The following is an 18,782-nucleotide window of genomic DNA, read 5'->3' as shown; positions in this document are numbered from 1 at the left end:
AGGCTTGGCAAGCCCCCTGTAATCTGTGCTGCCCCCCACCCCGCAAACCCTGCTCTAGATGCCACTTCCCTACCTCATTTTAGGTGACCTTTCCCTGTTTCCTAAAGCCATAAAGGACCCAGGAATTCTTACATGATTCTTTTCCTGCAGCTCCCTGGTTGTGACCTTTCTAGTTTCTCTTACTCTAAATGGATAATATATGTTACAGCCCTGATCCTGATGGGCAGTTCTTCAGCTGGGCCCCAACCACACGTACTATGCTCCTTGGCAGTTAGTGAGGGCAAGTGGGGATTCAGATCCTGCCCCATCTAGATTTCCCAGCGCTAGACTGGCAGACCCTGAGTGTGTATGTGTGTGTGCATGTGTGCGCGTGCGTGCGAACATATGCATGTATATGTAAGGGGGATGCATAAGGTTTTTACTATATAAAGTTGCAAACATGTTTTATATAAAGTTTTAAATACATTTGAGCATATTTATTTTGGAAAATCCAGTGCTCAGTCCTTCAAAAACTTTTATTTTTACTGTACAAAATAGAATCGACTACAAAATAGTATTTACTCCAAAATTTCATTATTTCTGACTTGTCAGTCTTTTTATAACATGACAGAGGTCCCATTAAAAAGTTTCTTCAGTCTAATCTAAATAATTTCAAGCTAATCCATATCTGAAATGTGTTTTATTTCATCTTTCATATCCTTAATCTCAGCTCGGACTATTGTTAAGTTAGATATTTTCTCTTTTAAGAAAGCAATTTCTTTCTCTCTTTGTAGTAAGTCAGTAACCAATCTCCCAATGCGTACTGTTAAATCATTTACCAAGGGTTCCAAGCGGGAAAAGTCCTTCTTTAGATTATACACCTTTGGTTTTAGATCATTTGCAAAAGTCACTGTCTTCAGAACTTTAGCTCTGTCACTTTCTAAGCTTAAAAATCTATCTGTGTGCTTGCTGAAATCACTCTGTAGCTCAGAAAGTATCTTCTTAACAGAGTTAATTCTTTGTGAATTGTCAGATGCTGTCTTTCGGAGCATTGTTGTTCGGTCAATGCTACTTGAAAGAAGATCACCTATGTTTTTTACTGTATTTTTTTCTACTTTTTCTATTTTATTTTCTAGTTCTTGAACAGAATCTGTCAATGATGTTACATCAGTTACTACACCTGAAATACGTCGCATATCTGTTTTTACAGTTGTAATCTTGAGACCGACATCTTTTGCCATGGAAGTTGTACTTTGGTCTACTTTTGTAACATCTTCAGAAACAGTGGTCAAATTGTTGTTCAATATATCCTGCTTTTCAGTTATTCTGTTGGACCAAGTTTTCACTTCATAAATCTCCTCCTGTAGACGCTTTAGATGAGTAATTATTTGAAAAGACTTCAGTTGTTCTATGATAGCTTCAAACTTCTGACACTGTAAGAAAATATAGTACCAGAATAATTAAATTGAGTAAAAGCTTAACATTTAAAATTCAACTTAAATTTTAGGTGTTATTTTAAACTATAAAGTTACTGCTCTTCTGGAAAGCATTTGGTAAAAGATGCATCAAGTGTATTGCTAATGAATAGGAAGGGAAACATTGAGGAAATTTCATGTGACTGCAAATGGCATTTTCCAGTTATTTTGGCACCACCAGTCCTCTGCATGGTGACAAAATGAGCTAAATGAGGGGAAATGATGTATCTTCAGTTGCTGGAGAAGGGAGGAGGAAGCCCCCTGTAGATGAGTTTCGCTGAATTTGGGGGGTCAAACAAGACAACATGACTTCTGAAATGCAAGTTTGTTTGTAGGTACAAGTGCTAGAATGAAGGGACTTTATTGTCCTATTACTTTTATGAATACTTTCCTGGGGTATTGAACTAATTCCATTCAATTAGTAATCCTTAAGTTCCTAGTGTGTTGTCAGGCATGTGAAGTCTGAGGAACATAAAGATGAGTACAGCTTCGGTTGTGGCTTCAACTCAGTTCAGTAGTTTAATAGAGATGATAGATATGTAAAAAACAAAACAACAAACAAACAAAGCACTATCTCCAAGGTTCTAAAATTCCAAGATTCCAAATACAAGTGATTCTCAACTTTTGGATGTTTCAATGCCATCCTCCTTCCCCAGCATCCATTGAATACTGATGTCTCTAAATTGTTTTGGTTTAACTCGGACAAATCAGCTGATGAACATTTTGAGCCACACAACTGCCTGGCAACATTTCAAGTTGTTATTTTTGTTGTTGTGTGCATGTGTATGTGTGTTTATACAGCAGTTTTGGGGAAATTGAGTTATTTTATTGTATTTTTAGTATTTGAATTTTTATTGCATTGTACCATCAGTTAATAAAGTTAAGAGGGAAAGGGGAATATTAAAGTGTTGATTATAGTGATAAGATGGGTAAGTATCATAAACAATACAAAATTGAAAATTAAAACAGACATGCATGAGGTCTATCCATGTTGTCACAAATGGCAGGATATCCTTTCTCAAGGCTGAATATATCAATGTATCACAGTATCATGTTGTACACTTTAAATTTACACAATGTTATATGTCAAATTTATTTAATTAAAAAAAATAAAACACATAGGAATTGTCAGGTTTCAATTAAGTTTCAATCAGAAGATTAACTTAAGCCTGTGCGCTGTATGCTAAACTATGAAGAAAAAAAATTAAAGAACAAATGTAAAATATATTGTCAAAGCCTGTGTTGTAACACTGATATACATTATGATTACATTGAAAAAAGAAATCCCATTTATAACATGTAAGTCAGTTGTTCCACATTTAACGTTCAGCTTATTTTCTAGGAAAGCATTGTTTTATTTATCTATCTTTATTTTTTTGCGGTACGCGGGCCTCTCACTGTTGTGGCCTCTCCCGCTGCGGAGCACAGGCTCCGGATGAGCAGGCTCAGCTGCCATGGCTCACGGGCCCAGCCGCTCCGCGGCACGTGGGATCCTCCCGGACCGGGACACGAACCCGTGTCCCCTGCATCGGCAGGCGGACTCTCAATCACTGCGCTGCTAGGGAAGCCCGGAAAGCATTGTTTTAAAGTGGAGATTGTCTATAGCTTTCTACTAATAATCAAAACCATCTTGATTCAACAACGTTTACTGTGCACAAATAGGAAGGAAATCAAGCAGTGAGTGCAAAACCTTAAATTTTATTTTTTAGGGGAAAGTTTTGCAACAAATTGTATTTGCTGAAAGAGATTTTCAAAGGTGAAAGGAGAGGGCTTACTTTCATCTATTTCATTACTAGATTATCATTTATTAATGTATCTAATCTGGTAGAGTTGAGATAGCTTAACAGCATTAAACAAGACATCTCAGAAAAGGCTAAATTTATTCTTAGAAGTATAAGATCATTAAGAAACTGTTAGTAAGCCTCTTTGTCACACTTGGTAGGCTATAAAAGCAATTTATTACTAACTTCTATTAGTCTTCACTAAAATAGAAACTCAATACAATATAGGAATAGCCTAGAAACTGTATCACTGAATTATGTTTAAAGATTACATAATGGCTTGTTTAAGCTATTTGCTTAAGATGAACAGAAGAGTTGGAGTCTATTGGTAGCTCAAAAGATTCACCCAGTAATTTGAATACTTACTAATATTCCTGTTCCTATCATATGAGCAAGGTACTAAGCTAGATGCTGCCCTGCAATGTTAAATGTTGTCTGGATCTACAAGCAAAACAACGTGAGTCAAGGGAATGATTTGTGGGTCCAATCAGCCTTCCAGAAACTTTGCTAAAGGATCTTTGGACTGTATTAAGGGACCTGGAAATTTTATTGATCTCTAAAGTTTAAAACCACTTAAAGCCAGGAGAGATTTTAGAAATTATTTGGTACAATTCCTTCATTTTACAAATTAAAAAACTGAGCCCCAAAATAAAGTGCCCAAGAACACAGAGTCAGTGGCAAAGCCTAGATTAGAAGATTCCAGTCTAGAGTTTTTTTCTCCTCCACTGCTTTCTCACTCTTCCCTAAACATTTATTGATTCTTTCTTATGCCCAAGGCCCAAATAATTTTAGGTCACAGTTACAACTTTTGAGGGACTTATAGTCTAGTTTAATGGCAACATAGTAGTGGGCGCATTTGACTGAATTATAGCTTTCTGAATTCTCAAGATAGTTCTACTGACAGCTGATTTCTTGTGATTTTTTTTCCCCCTCCCTGGTTGAACAGCAGCAGTTTGCACTGTATAGTGGGAGGTCAGTGGCCTCTGGAATTGGACAGACTCAGCAGTGTGATTGTAAGATTCCTAATCTTGCTGAGCCTCAATTTCCTCATTTGTAAAAGGGGTCTCATAGCTAGCAAAGTGGTGGTGAGAATCTGTGATAACACATGCAAAGTGCCTAGCACAATGACTGGGACAGGGTAGATACATACTCAATACATGGAGCTGTTAGGATGATGAAGAATGTAGGCCTCCTAGCAGTGTGACACATAATAGGCTCCAAAATGTCAGTTCTATCCTTCCCTGCTCTGTAAAGCTGGGATGGAGCATTTTGATTTGTGTTAAATTAGTAGTTCATAGCTGAAGTGACACAGATACTGGGTGAATTTGCAGAGCTTTTGCCAACTGTGCAAATATGAGGTAAATCTACAGAGAAATACATTAAAAAAATTATGTTTGGTGAATATGACATCACGTTAATCTTTGGCCAAGATTATAGGTTCACACAAAGACCTACAATTAGATTAAAATTAAAATAATGCCATTGGAGATTCCCTGGCAGTCCAGTGGTTAGGACTTCACGCTTTCACTGCCAAGGGTGTGGGTTCAATCCCTGGTCCGGGAACTAAGATTCTGTAAGCTGCGTGGTGCAGCCAAAAAAAAAAAAAAAAAGCCATTAACTTTGTATCTTACAAATTTAGTTTTCTATCAATCCATACAGGCTAATAAATCAACATTTTTCCTTATAAAATATAAAAATACACTTAGTCAACAGCTTCTCATCTTTAGGCAAAATTTAAGGAAATATTACTACAAATATACTTTTTAACTTTACACTGAAGGGTTAAGAAAATTAGGTGGTTGTTTTGTAAAAGTGATTTATATGTGCTAATTAAAAAAATGGACACTACTCTCTATCAGAAACTTAATGTAAAATTTATTATTAATTACAAAGATACAAAAATGTATCTTAGGATATGGTAATCTTCCTTAAAGGGAAAACTAACAATGTAATTTAATATTTGATACACAGGAAAGTTTTTGAAATTTCAAGTATCTTTGTTAAATAAATGAATTTAAGAAACAGAGGAAGACAAACTAGGTACATCTAAATCTCTCTAGTGACAATTTTTTATAGGAAAACCCCTGAATAAAGGAATATATACATGTGTACATACATGTACACAATATTTTCTCATGAAATACTTGTAGAAGGGCAGTTTTTGTTTCCCTTGTAATTGTCACTATAGAGCACAGCGGCCACCTTATTTCCATTTATTTTCTGTAACCATTACTGTGGTACATACCATAGTTAATAATAATGATGTGTCAAATCTGGTGACACACCAATAAATAAATTAAAAAAAAAAAAAAAAAAGTAAAGAGTACAAGAGATCACATAAGCCCTGGCAGGATGGAGGTTGAAACGACAAAGTTCCAGTTAACTTTATAACCTATTTTATTAGCGTGAAAATAAAAGCAAACAAATACAATTTTGTTAGTACACACAGACAAGAACTTACATATTCAGAAGTCAAGAAATTTAATGTTAATATTCTAGAAATTAATGCTATGCCTATGACCCACGGCTGTCTACCATAGGACTTCCTAACCCCAAAGTAGAACTTATTTGGGATTTTTCAAAAAATGTACAGATTTACATGATAAAACCACCTGACCACAACTATCTTTTGTAACTGGCTTCTTTCAAGTTCTTTGCGTTTAATTCCACTGAAATTGCATTATAAAACTGGGACTATAGTTGGTTATTGGCAAGAAGAAACATGTTGTTAGAACAGTACTTTCAAATGCAGTTAATTCAGTTTTTTCAACACCAACCTGGGACACCCTTGATACATCAGTTTACCAATAAAAGTGTTATGTGTTTCCCCAAACTTGCACATTTCCGATTATCATTATTGCAAAAATCTTTCTAGACCTCCCCTTAATTTCATCTCAATATGTCCATGTCTTATTCTTTGTGACTCTATTATATAATTTTGTGTAAAATAAAATCACTATGTAAAACAAATTTGGTTGGGTAATTAGTTTGGGGACTCTAAAATAATGACATATTTTAGTTACCATAATTATCACATCATATCTCATTATGCTGCTTTTTCTTCTTTAAAATAGGCCACAGGCTTATTAGTATATTTTTATTGTAAGTAGAAAATTTATCTAGAGATCATGTACCTAGCAAACACAAGAGTCTGTAACACAGTTAGAACCTTAAAAAAAAAACAAAACAAAAAATGCCCAGGTATACAAAGATATTCCCAAAGTCCATACTTCACAGGATGCACACTTAATTCATAGGGAAAACTTTCAAAAAGAACACATTTACTCTTTAAAAAAATTTCTTACAAGTATCTATAACAGTTTAGAACCTTAACAAAAAGTAAAAATGTTTCCCAGTCTCCATAGTTTTCAAAAAGTGCATATTAATTCATAGCAAAGCATTCCAGGCTCTCCCTCAGGCATGTTATAGGACAAAATTCCTATAAACTTGGTTGTCTGGATTCTTAGCCTGCAGTAAATTGCAAAGGAAATGAAAAACTGGCTGAGGTGAAAACATTACTGATCAACCTGACAGTAAGATCAGGTCAGTGGGTCACTTTTTCAGGTGACAGAAAAGGTATAAGAAATAGAAGGTTTGAAAAATAGCAAACTGGGGTCGAGTGAGGAGGTAAACATCCCTCAATAGCTCCTAAGGACATTAATATACTTGGGTCCAATATGACAGATGAAATTCACAATAATGTCCATTAATTATTAGAAAAACATTAAAAAATATTAAGTATATTGCTTCAAAAAAGAGAAATATATATTTTAGAAATGTTTCTATTTAAAATGGTGAAAATGAAATAAGTTTTATTGCTTAAAAAGATAAGCTTTGACTCTCTGGATAACACATTTGTGTGGACACCTCACTTATTTTCCAGTAATGTAGGGTAAAGTGAGGCATATCAAAATAACTCAAAAGCATGGAACTAATCAGGTTATGTATAATAATGTGGTTCATCAGGATAAATGTAGTGCATTCAAAAATCACTATCAATTCCTTTATTTTCTAGATTATATTCTTCTGGAGTCCCCTTTTCTCTTGTACTTGAATATACTATAAAATCATGAACTTTTCCTTTTAGAACATCCAGTTCATTCTGCATCTTTAATATGCTATTATCATACTGAATTCCTTCAAGGGTTTTCTGCATCTCCATTATTTCAGATACTGCTTTCAGCATATCATCTTCCATATTAAACATCTGAAGAGTCAAGTCTTCCATTTTCTTTTCTGTCCCTATCAGATCCTGAGAGACTTTGAGAACAGAGCGAATAGCACTTTCAATTGTTGGCAAATGTGTCTTGCATTCTTCAGCTTTGGGTTCGTAGCTGGAAAGTTTATTAGTCAGGTCTTCATCTCTGGCAAAGAGAGCATGCTGTTCCTCCTCTAACTTTTCAAGTGCTTCTGTGTCGGAGCCAAGCTGCTTCTCTACTCGCAGAAGATCCTCTTCTTCTTGTCTTTTTATAGTTCTAATATTTCTTAGTGTGCTATCTTCCAAATCTTTTAGCCTTTCAGTGAGCAATTTTATTTCTTGTTCAGCTGAGTTAATTTGGACAGTAACTTGAGAATGTATATGTTTTGATTCTGATTTGAAAATGTCTGTATTAACATTCATTTCTTCTAGGCTTCTCTTCCAGAAATCTGTAACGTTCTGGAATTTCTCATTAAGGCTTTGCATCTTTTGAGTGAGCATCTCTTCACTATTCTGAATGTCATGCATGATACTTTGGAGGCTGGATACTTCCTGCTCAAACTGGGTCACCAAAGACATGGATGATGTAGCTTCCTGCAGGATACTTTCAGTAGTTGCAAGCTGCATTTATAACACAAAACAATTCCCAAGGCTACTTAATAACTTTTATATTAGGGAAACACACTTTAACAATCACTTGCCAAGTTCAAATTCTGAAGATGTCTAAAATATCCAAATACATAAGAATCATACAGACAAAAACAACTGTTACATATTTAAGTTGTTAAAAATATGTTTTAAACACATTTAATAGATTAGCACTATGGTAGAAAAATACGGTTGTCCCTCATCCCTAGGTATCCACCTGTGGGGCACTGCTATTCCTGTGGATACCAAAATCCATGGGTGCTCAAGTCCCTCATGTACTATTTGGATGGGGAACCCACAGATACAGAGGGCCAACTGTATACACCTGAACTTATAATCCTAAATATTTTTGCATTTTCATGGAGGGATATTCAAAAGAAAAATAATGTTAAAGAAGCCTGAAGTATATCACATTTCCTTCTTTTTTTATTCCAATGGAAAGCAACTTAGCTGTCATTTTAATAGTTATTTGGCTTTTTAGAAACTGACTTAGTTATAAAATTTGTTAACTTTCCTAAGTTCTATGATTCTGGAAGACTTTCTGCCTGAAAAAAAAAATTTGTTGACTGACCTCTTGCAGAAAAGGTACCAGATCAGATCTTATAACTATCACAAAGGCAAAAAGTGAATAAAAAATCAGTTTACAGAGACAACTGATGTCAAACAGTAAAGTGTTCTAAGTATCTATAAATTATGGTAAGCTCCTAGCATCTCCTAAAATGTCTAGAATATAGAAGGACCAGGTTGTGGACCTCTTTCTTAGCCTATACTCACACAAAGATAACAGCCTTAGAGACTACAGGAAGGCCTAGAAATGATCATTAATTTATCAGATGTTTGCAGCATTATGTTGAAGACATAATACTGTACAAGACACAGTTCTGCCCTTAAGCAGCTTAGTTTACTTGGGGAGAATGCGAAGTCTACATGCACTGTGACAGGGAAAGAGCTATGGAAGCACTTACATAGGGCATCCAAACCGATCTTCGATGATCAAGGAAAATACTATAGAAATATTATCTAACAGCTGCTTCTAGTTACTTCCTCTAAATCATCCTATACACTACAGCCAGATTTAAAGTTTTAAAAACTGCTATGTACATCATGGTAGAACATTAAAAACCCCTTAACGTTTCCTAACACTTCTAGGAGGAAGTCCCAAATTCCATAACTTCTCTATATGTTAGCCTTCCTTCTTTGTCTAGCTAAGTTCTGTCCTTCCTTCAAGGCTCAGGTCAAGCCTCTTTCCAGGTCTCAGGTTTTCAGTGCAGCATTCTTCCATGACCCTAGCCATGAGAGCCTGAACTCCTGTAGAATCTATCATATTACACATTTGCCACTTATTTGGCATTTAGCGCATATAATTCAAGAATTCTTGAGTGTTTGCTCTGTGCCACACCTTGTGCTAGACACTGGATATAAAAACAAAGATACAGTATAGTCCCTATACTGATGAATTAGCCAGGAGAAGCTATGAGAGCTTCTAAATTCCTTAGGGGAAGAAACCATGTTTTATGCCTTTTTGTAGTCCCCGTATCTCAGGGTATAAAGAACATGTTTCTTGATATTTAGGAAGAAGAATGGCCAGAAACCTCCTGGGTCCACCCCAATCAGGACCTGAAGCAGTTCCAGGTGATAGCTGGGAACAATGCATAACAGTATCACTCTGAAACCTTGTTTAAAAATTATTTTTAATGTATACATGTAGCTATAATACAAGTTCCTTTAAAAACACCAACTATGAAAAATACTTGTACATTGGTAATAGTGTTAGGTTTAGTTGTCTTATTAGCAGCATTTTGCAGAGACAAGCTTATCTTAATCCAAGGTAATTTCTTGTTTAGGCTGTTCACCAGAGCATCACCATAACCTGGAGGCAGTATAACCCAGGAGACTCCAATTGTAAGATCAACTTTTCAGGATAACAAAGGTCTCAAGGCTTAATCTGCAAACAGTAAGTGACTAGTACACCACAATAGCTAGCATTTATGGGCTGCCATTATAGTCTAATAGTTTTTCATTTTTTACAAAAGTTAATATCTTAAATTTATTACTGCTTGGAAGTTTTCAAAGAGCTTGCATATATATTGTATCTCATCTGATCCTTACACAAATCTTGATCTTCTCATTTAATAAATGATGAAATAGAGGCCAAGAGAAGTTAAAGTGATTTTTCCAAAGTCACACAGTTATGATGAGAGCCCATGTCTAGTTGTTTTCCCCTCCTACTGCATTAAGCTGGCCTTTAGGGCCAGCTTTGTAAAGAGGCAGCTATTGTTAAACTACTCCTAGGGCAGACTGGGAGAGAACGAACTATGTGAAGACAATATTTCTTGGATCCTAGGATGATATTTTAAATATCTGCTTCAAAGGCATTTATTTATTTACTTTTAATTGAAGTATAGTTGATTAACAATCTTTTATTAGTTTCAAGTGTACAACATAGATTTACAGATTATACTCCATTTAAAGTTATTGCAAACAAACGGCTATATTTGCCTGTGCCATAAAATACATCCTTGTTGCTTACAAAAGCATTTTTTTAATCTACATGAGTTTTATTAAAAACATTGCCCGTTATAAAATTGGCCACGTAGTGGAAAGTAAGAAAAAAATGAATATTTAAATTTTTGCATGGAGAAGCCCTTAGGTTTACATTCTCAGTCTACCAAACTGTAGATTTAATACAAAAAATTTAGGACACGACTTCCCTGGTGGCACAGTGGTCGAGAATCCGCCTGCCAATGCAGGGGACACGGGTTTGAGCCCTGGTCTGGGAAGATCCCACATGCCGCGGAGCAACTAAGCCCGTGAGCCACAACTACTGAGCCCGTGTGCCACAACTACTGAAGCCCACTCGCCTAGAGCCTGAGCTCTGCAACAAGAAGCCACCACAGTGAGAAGCTCGCGCACCACAATGAAGAGTAGCCCCCACTAGCAGCAACTAGAGAAAAGCCTGTGCACAGCAACAAACGCCCAATGCAGCCAAAAATAAATACATTTAAAAAAACCCCTTAGGGCAGTGTTCCACCTTACAGCTGCTTAGGAGTAATTAGATATTAGAAGAGAGAAACTAGAGGGCTACTGGGGAGAGATACTGAGAGTGATAGCCGACAGGCCAGGCTCTAATCTCCTGTAATGTTTGACTTCAAATTCTAATCATATGTTAAATCTTTGTCCTCCTTACCGGGTTCCAAGCTTGCAAGGCAGAGATTCACTAAAAGCATTTTAATTGCTGCCAAATTTTTCATTTAAAAAGGAAATCTTTCTTCAAAATTTGTTTTCAATAGCATTTAAGTACATGAAGTTTCTATCTCCTGGAATTTTTTATATCATTACGTTTGCTCTGATTAGAGGGCTTTCGATAACTACAGTTTCCAACCTGAGCCTTAGGTCAAAATACCAACTCTTGCAGCACCTTCCCAGAGGCCTCTAAACTCACCCTCCATGGAATTCACTGGCATGTGGAAGGGATAATTTTAATCCATGACTCTTATCTTCTTGGGGACTACAGGCTTATTCTGTGCATCAGGCTGCAGGGACTTAGGCCGTCTATTTCATTTCTATTTTTGCAACATCTTTGCTTACCCTGGGGCCAAGCACAAATCCTTTTCTACCTTATCACTGAGTAAAGGCTCAGTGATGAACAAAGGAACAAACAAGCCATGTTTCCCAATGATAGTTTGGTCTCTGGTAGCCAGACAAGGCCCACATGATGACTTATTGGTTGCAGCTGACCTTCTCCTGAGACATGTGGTAGTTAAAAATTTTTTATCTGTCTCACATTTCTAAGAATCACAGTAGTAATGCACTTGTATTTGCAGCTTGAAGAAACACAAAATAGACATGGATTTTAATTTTCATTTGTCTATAAAAATCAATATTTATTTTAGGTTAGTCATTCTTATATGCAAATGAATATATATGCTTACCAAGTGGAAATAAAGAAAAAAACCCTGATGGATCTTAGTCCAAAAAGTGCTACTCCTATTTTAATTTTATATCTAAAAATCAATAATATTTTCAGTGCTCTAGATACTTGATATTTAAATAGAAAATTGAGGTCACGTCAATATGACAATATTGGTCTTTTTAAACAATAACATTTGTCATATATTAGAAAATTCTTGTCCTTTTGAAATGTAAGCTAAGACTAAGTTGGATTAAAGGGAGAATGTGAAGAAGTAGGAAAACCAGTGAGAGTTAAAGTAGTAATGGTCTAAAAGGCAGGAAAAAAGAATTTATCAACTGGGGTAGAAGGGTGGCAATGGGGAAAAAAAACGGTAAAATCTCCCCAAATATGCCAATTAATAATTACCTTTTCTGAAATTAAACTGATTTTACTTTGAAGCCCTTGGAATTCGTTGGTTTCCATTTTCAGTAACTGGTATTGGTTTTCCACCTTTGCAAACTTCTCCGACTGCTGAAATACAAACCTGAAAAAGGGAAAAAAAAAATCACTACTTCCTAACTCAAACCCATTTAAGTTCGGATGTTAAAGCAGTATTTTATGCCCACTTCTGGTAAGGACAACATAAATTCTGGTATAGGTAGTGGCAGCTTTTATAAGAAGGGAGGAGTGAGTACGCAGTCCAGTGGTTCAACAGCTGCACTGCATATTGGAGTCGCCTGGCAGCTTTACTTTTTAAATTTTTAAAATTTATTTATTTATATATTTGGCTACGTTGGGTCTTCGTTGCTTCGCCCGGGCTTTCTCTAGTTGGCGGCGAGCGGGGTGTACTCTGTTGCAGTGCGCAGGTTTCTCATTGCCATGGCTTCTCTTGTTGTGGAACACGGGCTCTAGGCGCGCAGGCTTCAGTAGTTGTGGCACACAGGCTCAGTAGTTGTGGCACGTGGGCTCTAGAGCGCAGGCTCAGTAGTTGTGGTGCACGGGCTTAGTTGCTCCGTGGCTTGTGGGATCTTCCTGGATCGGGGCACGAACCCGTGTCCCCTGCACCGGCAGGTGGATTCTTAACCACTGCGCCACCAGGGAAACCCTCACCTGGCAGCTTTAAAAAAGTGTAATGCTTGGGTCTTACCACAGAAATTCTGACTTAACTGGTTTGGGATGTGACTTAGATATTGTAAATTTTCAAATCTCCTAGCCAAGATGACAACGACAAGTTGACACTTTATTGTAAAAATGACTTCCACTGCAAGACAAACATTTAAAGATTCAAAACTCAACGGAGAGGTGATTGAATCAAACTCATAAATATCATTAGGCTAACTGTTGCTTATAAATCTGTCCAAAACTAAAATGGAGTTTTTGCATTTTAAACAAATGTTTACAATGTCGGATGAAATAAATTTCTTTTGATGATGGCTGATGTTTATTCTATGAGATAACAGTGAATTAAGTAAGCCCAGGTTACATAATTAGTACAGACTGACTTCTCCTGTGTGTTAATATGAACTTTTAAACAAAACTTCTCGTTATTAGAAAACACAATTATCCTAATTTCAAAGAAGGATGTGTAGACAATTCTTTTCTGATTGGCTATTTCATTCTTGGCTTTTAGGGACCAGCAGACAGAGATGAAGGAGAAAGACGGTCTAAAGAAATGTCTAATTTCAGGAACTAGTTTTATCATCCATTACTCCAGTGTTAACCTCATGGATTTATCCTATAGATCAGTGTGTTCATTTAGAATAAAATCATTATTATAAGAGGGATTTCTTATGAAGGTTGATCCACAAAAATTCATTACAGGACTTTCTGTTTTTATTTAATCTTTTTAATGTTATCTCCACACTTCTCTTCAAAATTCAGATATTAAGCAAAAGCTTGAAGAAAACTATCATATTAGTGACCATCTCTGATGATAGTTTGTAGAGTTTTTTTCATGGTTAGCTTCTCACCAAAATAAAAAAATAAAATTCACTATTTCTATATATGAATAGTGCATAAAAGAAAAAACAAGTATAAAGTTTACTTAGTGCTAGTAATGAAAATAATCAACAGTGGTCTGTATGATGCTGAGTTAAAATACATTTGTTTTATTTTCACTTACAAGTGCCAGACACTATTCTAAGTGCATTATAAATCTTAACTCATTTAACATTAAGGAAGAGAATGATTTTTCTAGAAGCCAAAAATGTACACTAGAGAAGGTGCTTTCAATTGTGAAACACTAATTTTTGAAACTGGCATCCAGATTATGCCCAAGGTGCTTTGTTTCCTTTTTATGAGTCAGAGGCATTTTCTAACAGGAGCAGTTCAAGACCTCCTTACTCCCTATCTTCCTTCATTTAGATGAGACAACAATTAGGGTCTGCTAAAGGCTACAGCTTCTAGGAGAAGAAAGGATTATAAACAATTCTGGATTAGGGATTTCTATTTCTAGGGTCTTGGCCTCTTTTTGGATTAATATCAAAGGTAGACAGCATATCACACTGGTTGAATGTGAAGCTAGGCAACTTTGGCTCTGCCATTTACTAGCTGTACAAGCACCTTGGGCAAGTTATTTAACTTACCTTTGCTAGTTTCCTCATCTGCAAAGTGGGGATAAAACTACTTAGTTCATAGGGTGTTGTAGAGATTAAACAGGCTCATATTAATAAAGCTCTTAAAGTGCCTTGAACATAAAACGTCAACTATTCTCTTTACGTACCTTGGCCCTTTCTTTTGAATTGTTTTGCACAGCTGCTTTTCCCATCCCTCTGACAAGCCTAGAGTGGTAAAATGGATCAGGGCTCCCTTCTGCTTAACACTTGATAGAAGCCCCAGGCCTGTCACACTTTGAACCAGGGTTGGGTTTATAGCAAACAAAGGATGAAGTGAATGGATGAGACCCACTAATAGGAAAAGAAGCATTCTCTTACTCTGTTTTGGGGCCTCTTTTCACTATCATAGGTAAAGATCTTTAAGGTATGGATGTAGGAGAAAAGCACCGGGATTAATTGGCCACCTTAGTGTAGGCTTTACAAAGGGAATCTTCCTGACTTCTTCATAATCCATTGCAGTTTACAGAGAACTCAAATAGATTCAGGGCCCTGTGGGAATAAACCATGCAGTTCCTTGGAGTCTTGTCTCTGCATAGTTCCTTTAGGAGGCCTAGATGTCAGACAGCTGATGGAGGATTTATATATACAGGATTTTTCTCTGGCTCTGTTTCAACTTAGTAACGAGAAAGAGTCAGTATCCATTTAGCTGTATGTTTCATACAGCAACTTCATTTTCAGCATAATACTGAAAGTTCAGGAACACACAGACCATATTCCATTTTTAAAACTCAAGGTAATTAAAGGATAACTGTGTTTCAGATTAAACTCCACTAACAACAAAAGCTGAAAAATGGGGTTAGCCAAGATTTTACTGTATAAACGATTTATAGAGAAAGTTGTATTAGATAGAGAAAAAAAAACCCTGAATTATCTGATGGTTGAAAGAGCTTTTGACTTCTGATACATAATTATCACAAATGCTATGACAAACTTTTATAAAGAATTAAAAAATCTGTTGAAATTTCCAGAAGAAACTTAAAAGTTTTACAGTGGAACTTCCAGTTGACTAAATTTCTGTGTAATAAGCTTTTAAGGTTTTGTCTTGTTTAGTACCTTCATAACTTTTAAAAACTTTTTGAAAGCAGAATGTCTTCAATCTCTTACGTGGAAAATTTCCTTAAAGAGTTTATAAATGACATATGCAAATCAACACTCAGGCCCTATAGTTCTGGGCAACTGTTATCTCCAACATCTTATTGTCAGGCTGACAGAAGATGATTATCAGGACTTTGTTTAATAGAGAGATGTTCAAGTACCACCCTTTTGTTGCATTATCTCTGTTTATTTTCCAAACAAGGATCCAAAGACTAATGGTTTGAAGATACTGAAATAGTGATGCCTTGAAATCAACCTCAGACAGTGCAAGGGTTCAAATCTCTGCCCTAACTTAATCAGACAAAATTAGAGTACTCCTAAGCTGTATTTAGGCACATATATTCGATTTTGTATTTTAACAACCAGAACAGTGTCAGTACAATAGCATGCAATAAAGATTTGATAGACCAATCTTTAGGTGCTAATCCTAGTGGTAAAAATGTCAGTGGCTTAGTTATAATTCCAGTGTGCTGAGATGCTAAATGTTTGCATTTTCTTTTTTTTTTGCGGTACACGGGCCTCTCACTGTTGTGGCCTCTCCCGTTGCGGAGCACAGGCTCCGGACATGCAGGCTCAGCGGCCATGGCTCACGGGCCCAGCCGCTCTGCGGCATGTGGGATCTTCCCGGACCGGGGCACGAACCCGCGTCCCCTACATCGGCAGGCAGACTCTCAACCACTGCGCCACCAGGGAAGCCCAATGTTTGCATTTTGTTTAGAAAATTCCCAAATTTACCACAAATACATACGTGCTATTGTGGCCAAAGTATTTATACTTCAACTCTTGTCGCAAAAGATTTCACAAGAGCAATTAACAGTCATTTAATAACAATCATTGAATCTGCCCATTTTAGAAATAATCTTTGAGCATTGTTTTATTATTTTGCAAAGACACAGTTCAAATAAAATCTTCCTACTGGAATATAACTTGTTTGTATCTTTACTGCAGGCACTAACAGTAAATTCCTGAGCTGAAGTGTCTGCTTTTCAACAGTTGTTTTCCTTTATAGATTCCTGTTAGTGTGTTTTCCCAGGACAGTAACTAAATTATTTAAAAGTTGAGCATTTTCTGATGTAATTTATCTCATATGAATATGAATCTTTGGATGAGAATTAACAAATTCAGTAACTAAAACCAGTTGTATTAGGTTCTAGAAAGAAGCAACATATATATTTTAGCCTACTAAGTTCTAGTACTGAATAACTTTCCCAGCACAAAGTTTTTGATTTACCTGAAGAAGGTCATGCAATATAAGACATAAAAGCAGTTTATTTAAGACAGTAAGTTCTGTACATTTATTCTTTTAACATCAAAATATTCCATAAACAAATATATTAGTAAAATAACAATTTATCTCTTTTTGGAGAGAATATTTAATAATCAACATTTCACTTTATTGTAACAAATCTTTTATTGACTGACTAAGGATGAGTCATCAGTATACTTCAAAATTTACTAGCATCAAAAATGTTCTAGACCTTCCCTGGTGGCGCAGTGGTTAAGAATCCACCTGCCAATGCAGGGGACACACGGGTTCGAGCCCTGGTCCGGCAAGATCCCACATGCCGCGGAGCAACTAAGCCCGTGAGCCACAACTCCTGAGCCTGCGCTCTAGAGTCCGCGAGCCACAACTACTGAGCCCGCATGCCGCAGCTACTGAAGCCCGTGTGCCTAAAGCCCGTGCTCCACAAGAGAAGCCAGGGCAATGAGAAGCCCGCGCACCACAATGAAGAGTAGCCCCCGCTCACCGCAACTAGAGAAAGCCCGCGCAGTAACGAAGACCCAACGCAGCAAAAAAAAAAAAAAAGGAAAAAATGTTCTAGATGAGAGGACATCCAGGGTTGCTTCTAGAATCCAATTATTCTTGAAGATAAATAGCTATCTTCTAAATACTTCAAAAATCAGTGAAAATGGAGGGGAACTCTAAAGAGTCAGTCTTGTTATTAAAACGACATAGGTTAATCCTAAAGAATATGATTGAGGAAAACAAAATAAGTTGGTTTTAAGGTTATTTCTTAATATTCATCTTTCCTATGACATCAATATATCGCTATTTGCTTGGTTTAAAAACTATAAGTTTTTAGTTTCAGGTGACCAAAAGTGTTATACTAAAACTCCGTCTGTAATTTAGGAACAGACTTAACGCATGCACAATAACCAAAATAAGAGCTATCTTCCAAAACTTTATATTATCATGCACGTTTGTTGCTTTAAGATCATAATGAATTCTTTTAAGGTTGCAAACGTTGCCACTAGGCATTTATGGGGTGGGGCAAATTTGTCCCAAATGCACAGCGGACAGGAAGTAACGGGTTCTAAAAACGGGAAAGCTTCTGTCCTGTACAGGCGCTTAATGAAATTTGGCCGAATCTGCATTTCTTAATGGTTGACGTTCCCAAACCTTGGCCTCAGCTCCAGCTGGGCGATCGAGGCACGCCAGCAGTACAAAAATAAATTACGAGAAACGAGCTAAAGTTAAAATAAAAGTTGGGCCGTCCCTTCCTTGGGGTCGATGCTGAGGAACAGAAGCCGCAAGCGTGGCGGCTAGAGGTTAGCGGGACGCCGAGCCGGGCGGGGCCGGGGCAGACGCGGGACCCAGAGAAGAGAGGGCGACCACGGGAGGCCTGACACCCGGGCGGCCTCGGACCACTTACCAGGCCAGGCCCAGGCACGTCCCCAGCGACAGAAGGCTCAAGCCGGTCCGGGGATCCGCCCAGCCCCCGCCTCCACCGCCCCGACCCTCGAGGCTCTTCCCGTCCTCGCTTCGCTTCCCAGGTTCCGCTGGGGCTCCCTTGGGCGCCGACCTCTTCCGGCTCTTCCCCTCAGACATGTCTGGAGGTCCTGAGGATGACAAACCCGGGGCTGCCTCTTCACCCTGGGGTAGCTAGACGTGGCCTCCTGAGCCTCCGCGGGAAGGCTCGGCGGTGACCGCGCCCCGTTTCAGACTTGTCACCGCCCAGAAACCAGCCCCCTTCCTCTCCCGGCCATCCTCCCTGCTCCACAGCGTCTCCCAGCCACCCGCTTTCTAGTTCCTCCAGCTGGGGTAAGCGGCAACCCTACTTCCCCAAGCTTCTGCGTTAACGCTGCAAAAGCGAGGAA

General features: G+C 37.5%; 2 protein-coding genes across 3 annotated transcripts in view; one reads left to right on the top strand and one right to left on the bottom strand.

The window, feature by feature from the left end:
• Positions 1-465: 465 nt before the first annotated feature.
• Positions 466-18,770, bottom strand: IKBIP (IKBKB interacting protein). 2 transcript variants are annotated; one of them, XM_024758931.1, is made up of 3 exons: positions 18,338-18,770; positions 12,400-12,517; positions 466-1,412 (listed from the first exon to the last, which is right to left on the bottom strand). In XM_024758931.1, the coding sequence occupies exons 1-3, from the start codon at positions 18,511-18,513 to the stop codon at positions 657-659; spliced, it is 1,050 nt and encodes a 349-aa protein (XP_024614699.1). In that variant the 5' UTR covers positions 18,514-18,770; the 3' UTR covers positions 466-656. The 2 variants fall into 2 exon arrangements, with proteins under 2 accessions (XP_024614699.1, XP_024614698.1); XM_024758930.1 differs by lacking the exon at positions 466-1,412 and adding an exon at positions 5,615-8,054.
• Positions 9,937-18,782, top strand: part of APAF1 (apoptotic peptidase activating factor 1) — a 107,961-nt gene continuing 99,115 nt past the window's right edge. Inside the window, exon 1 of the mRNA XM_024758907.1 lies at positions 9,937-10,035. The gene's annotated coding sequence lies outside the window, so the exon portion shown is untranslated. The remainder of the gene's footprint in view (positions 10,036-18,782) is intronic.

Source organism: Neophocaena asiaeorientalis, unplaced genomic scaffold (assembly GCF_003031525.2).
Source record: "Neophocaena asiaeorientalis asiaeorientalis breed wild unplaced genomic scaffold, Neophocaena_asiaeorientalis_V1.1 scaffold344, whole genome shotgun sequence".
NCBI classification, from domain to species: Eukaryota; Metazoa; Chordata; class Mammalia; order Artiodactyla; family Phocoenidae; genus Neophocaena; species Neophocaena asiaeorientalis.
The sequence above is the reverse complement of the archived record's forward strand: the minus strand, read 5'-3'. Positions and strand labels throughout refer to the sequence as shown.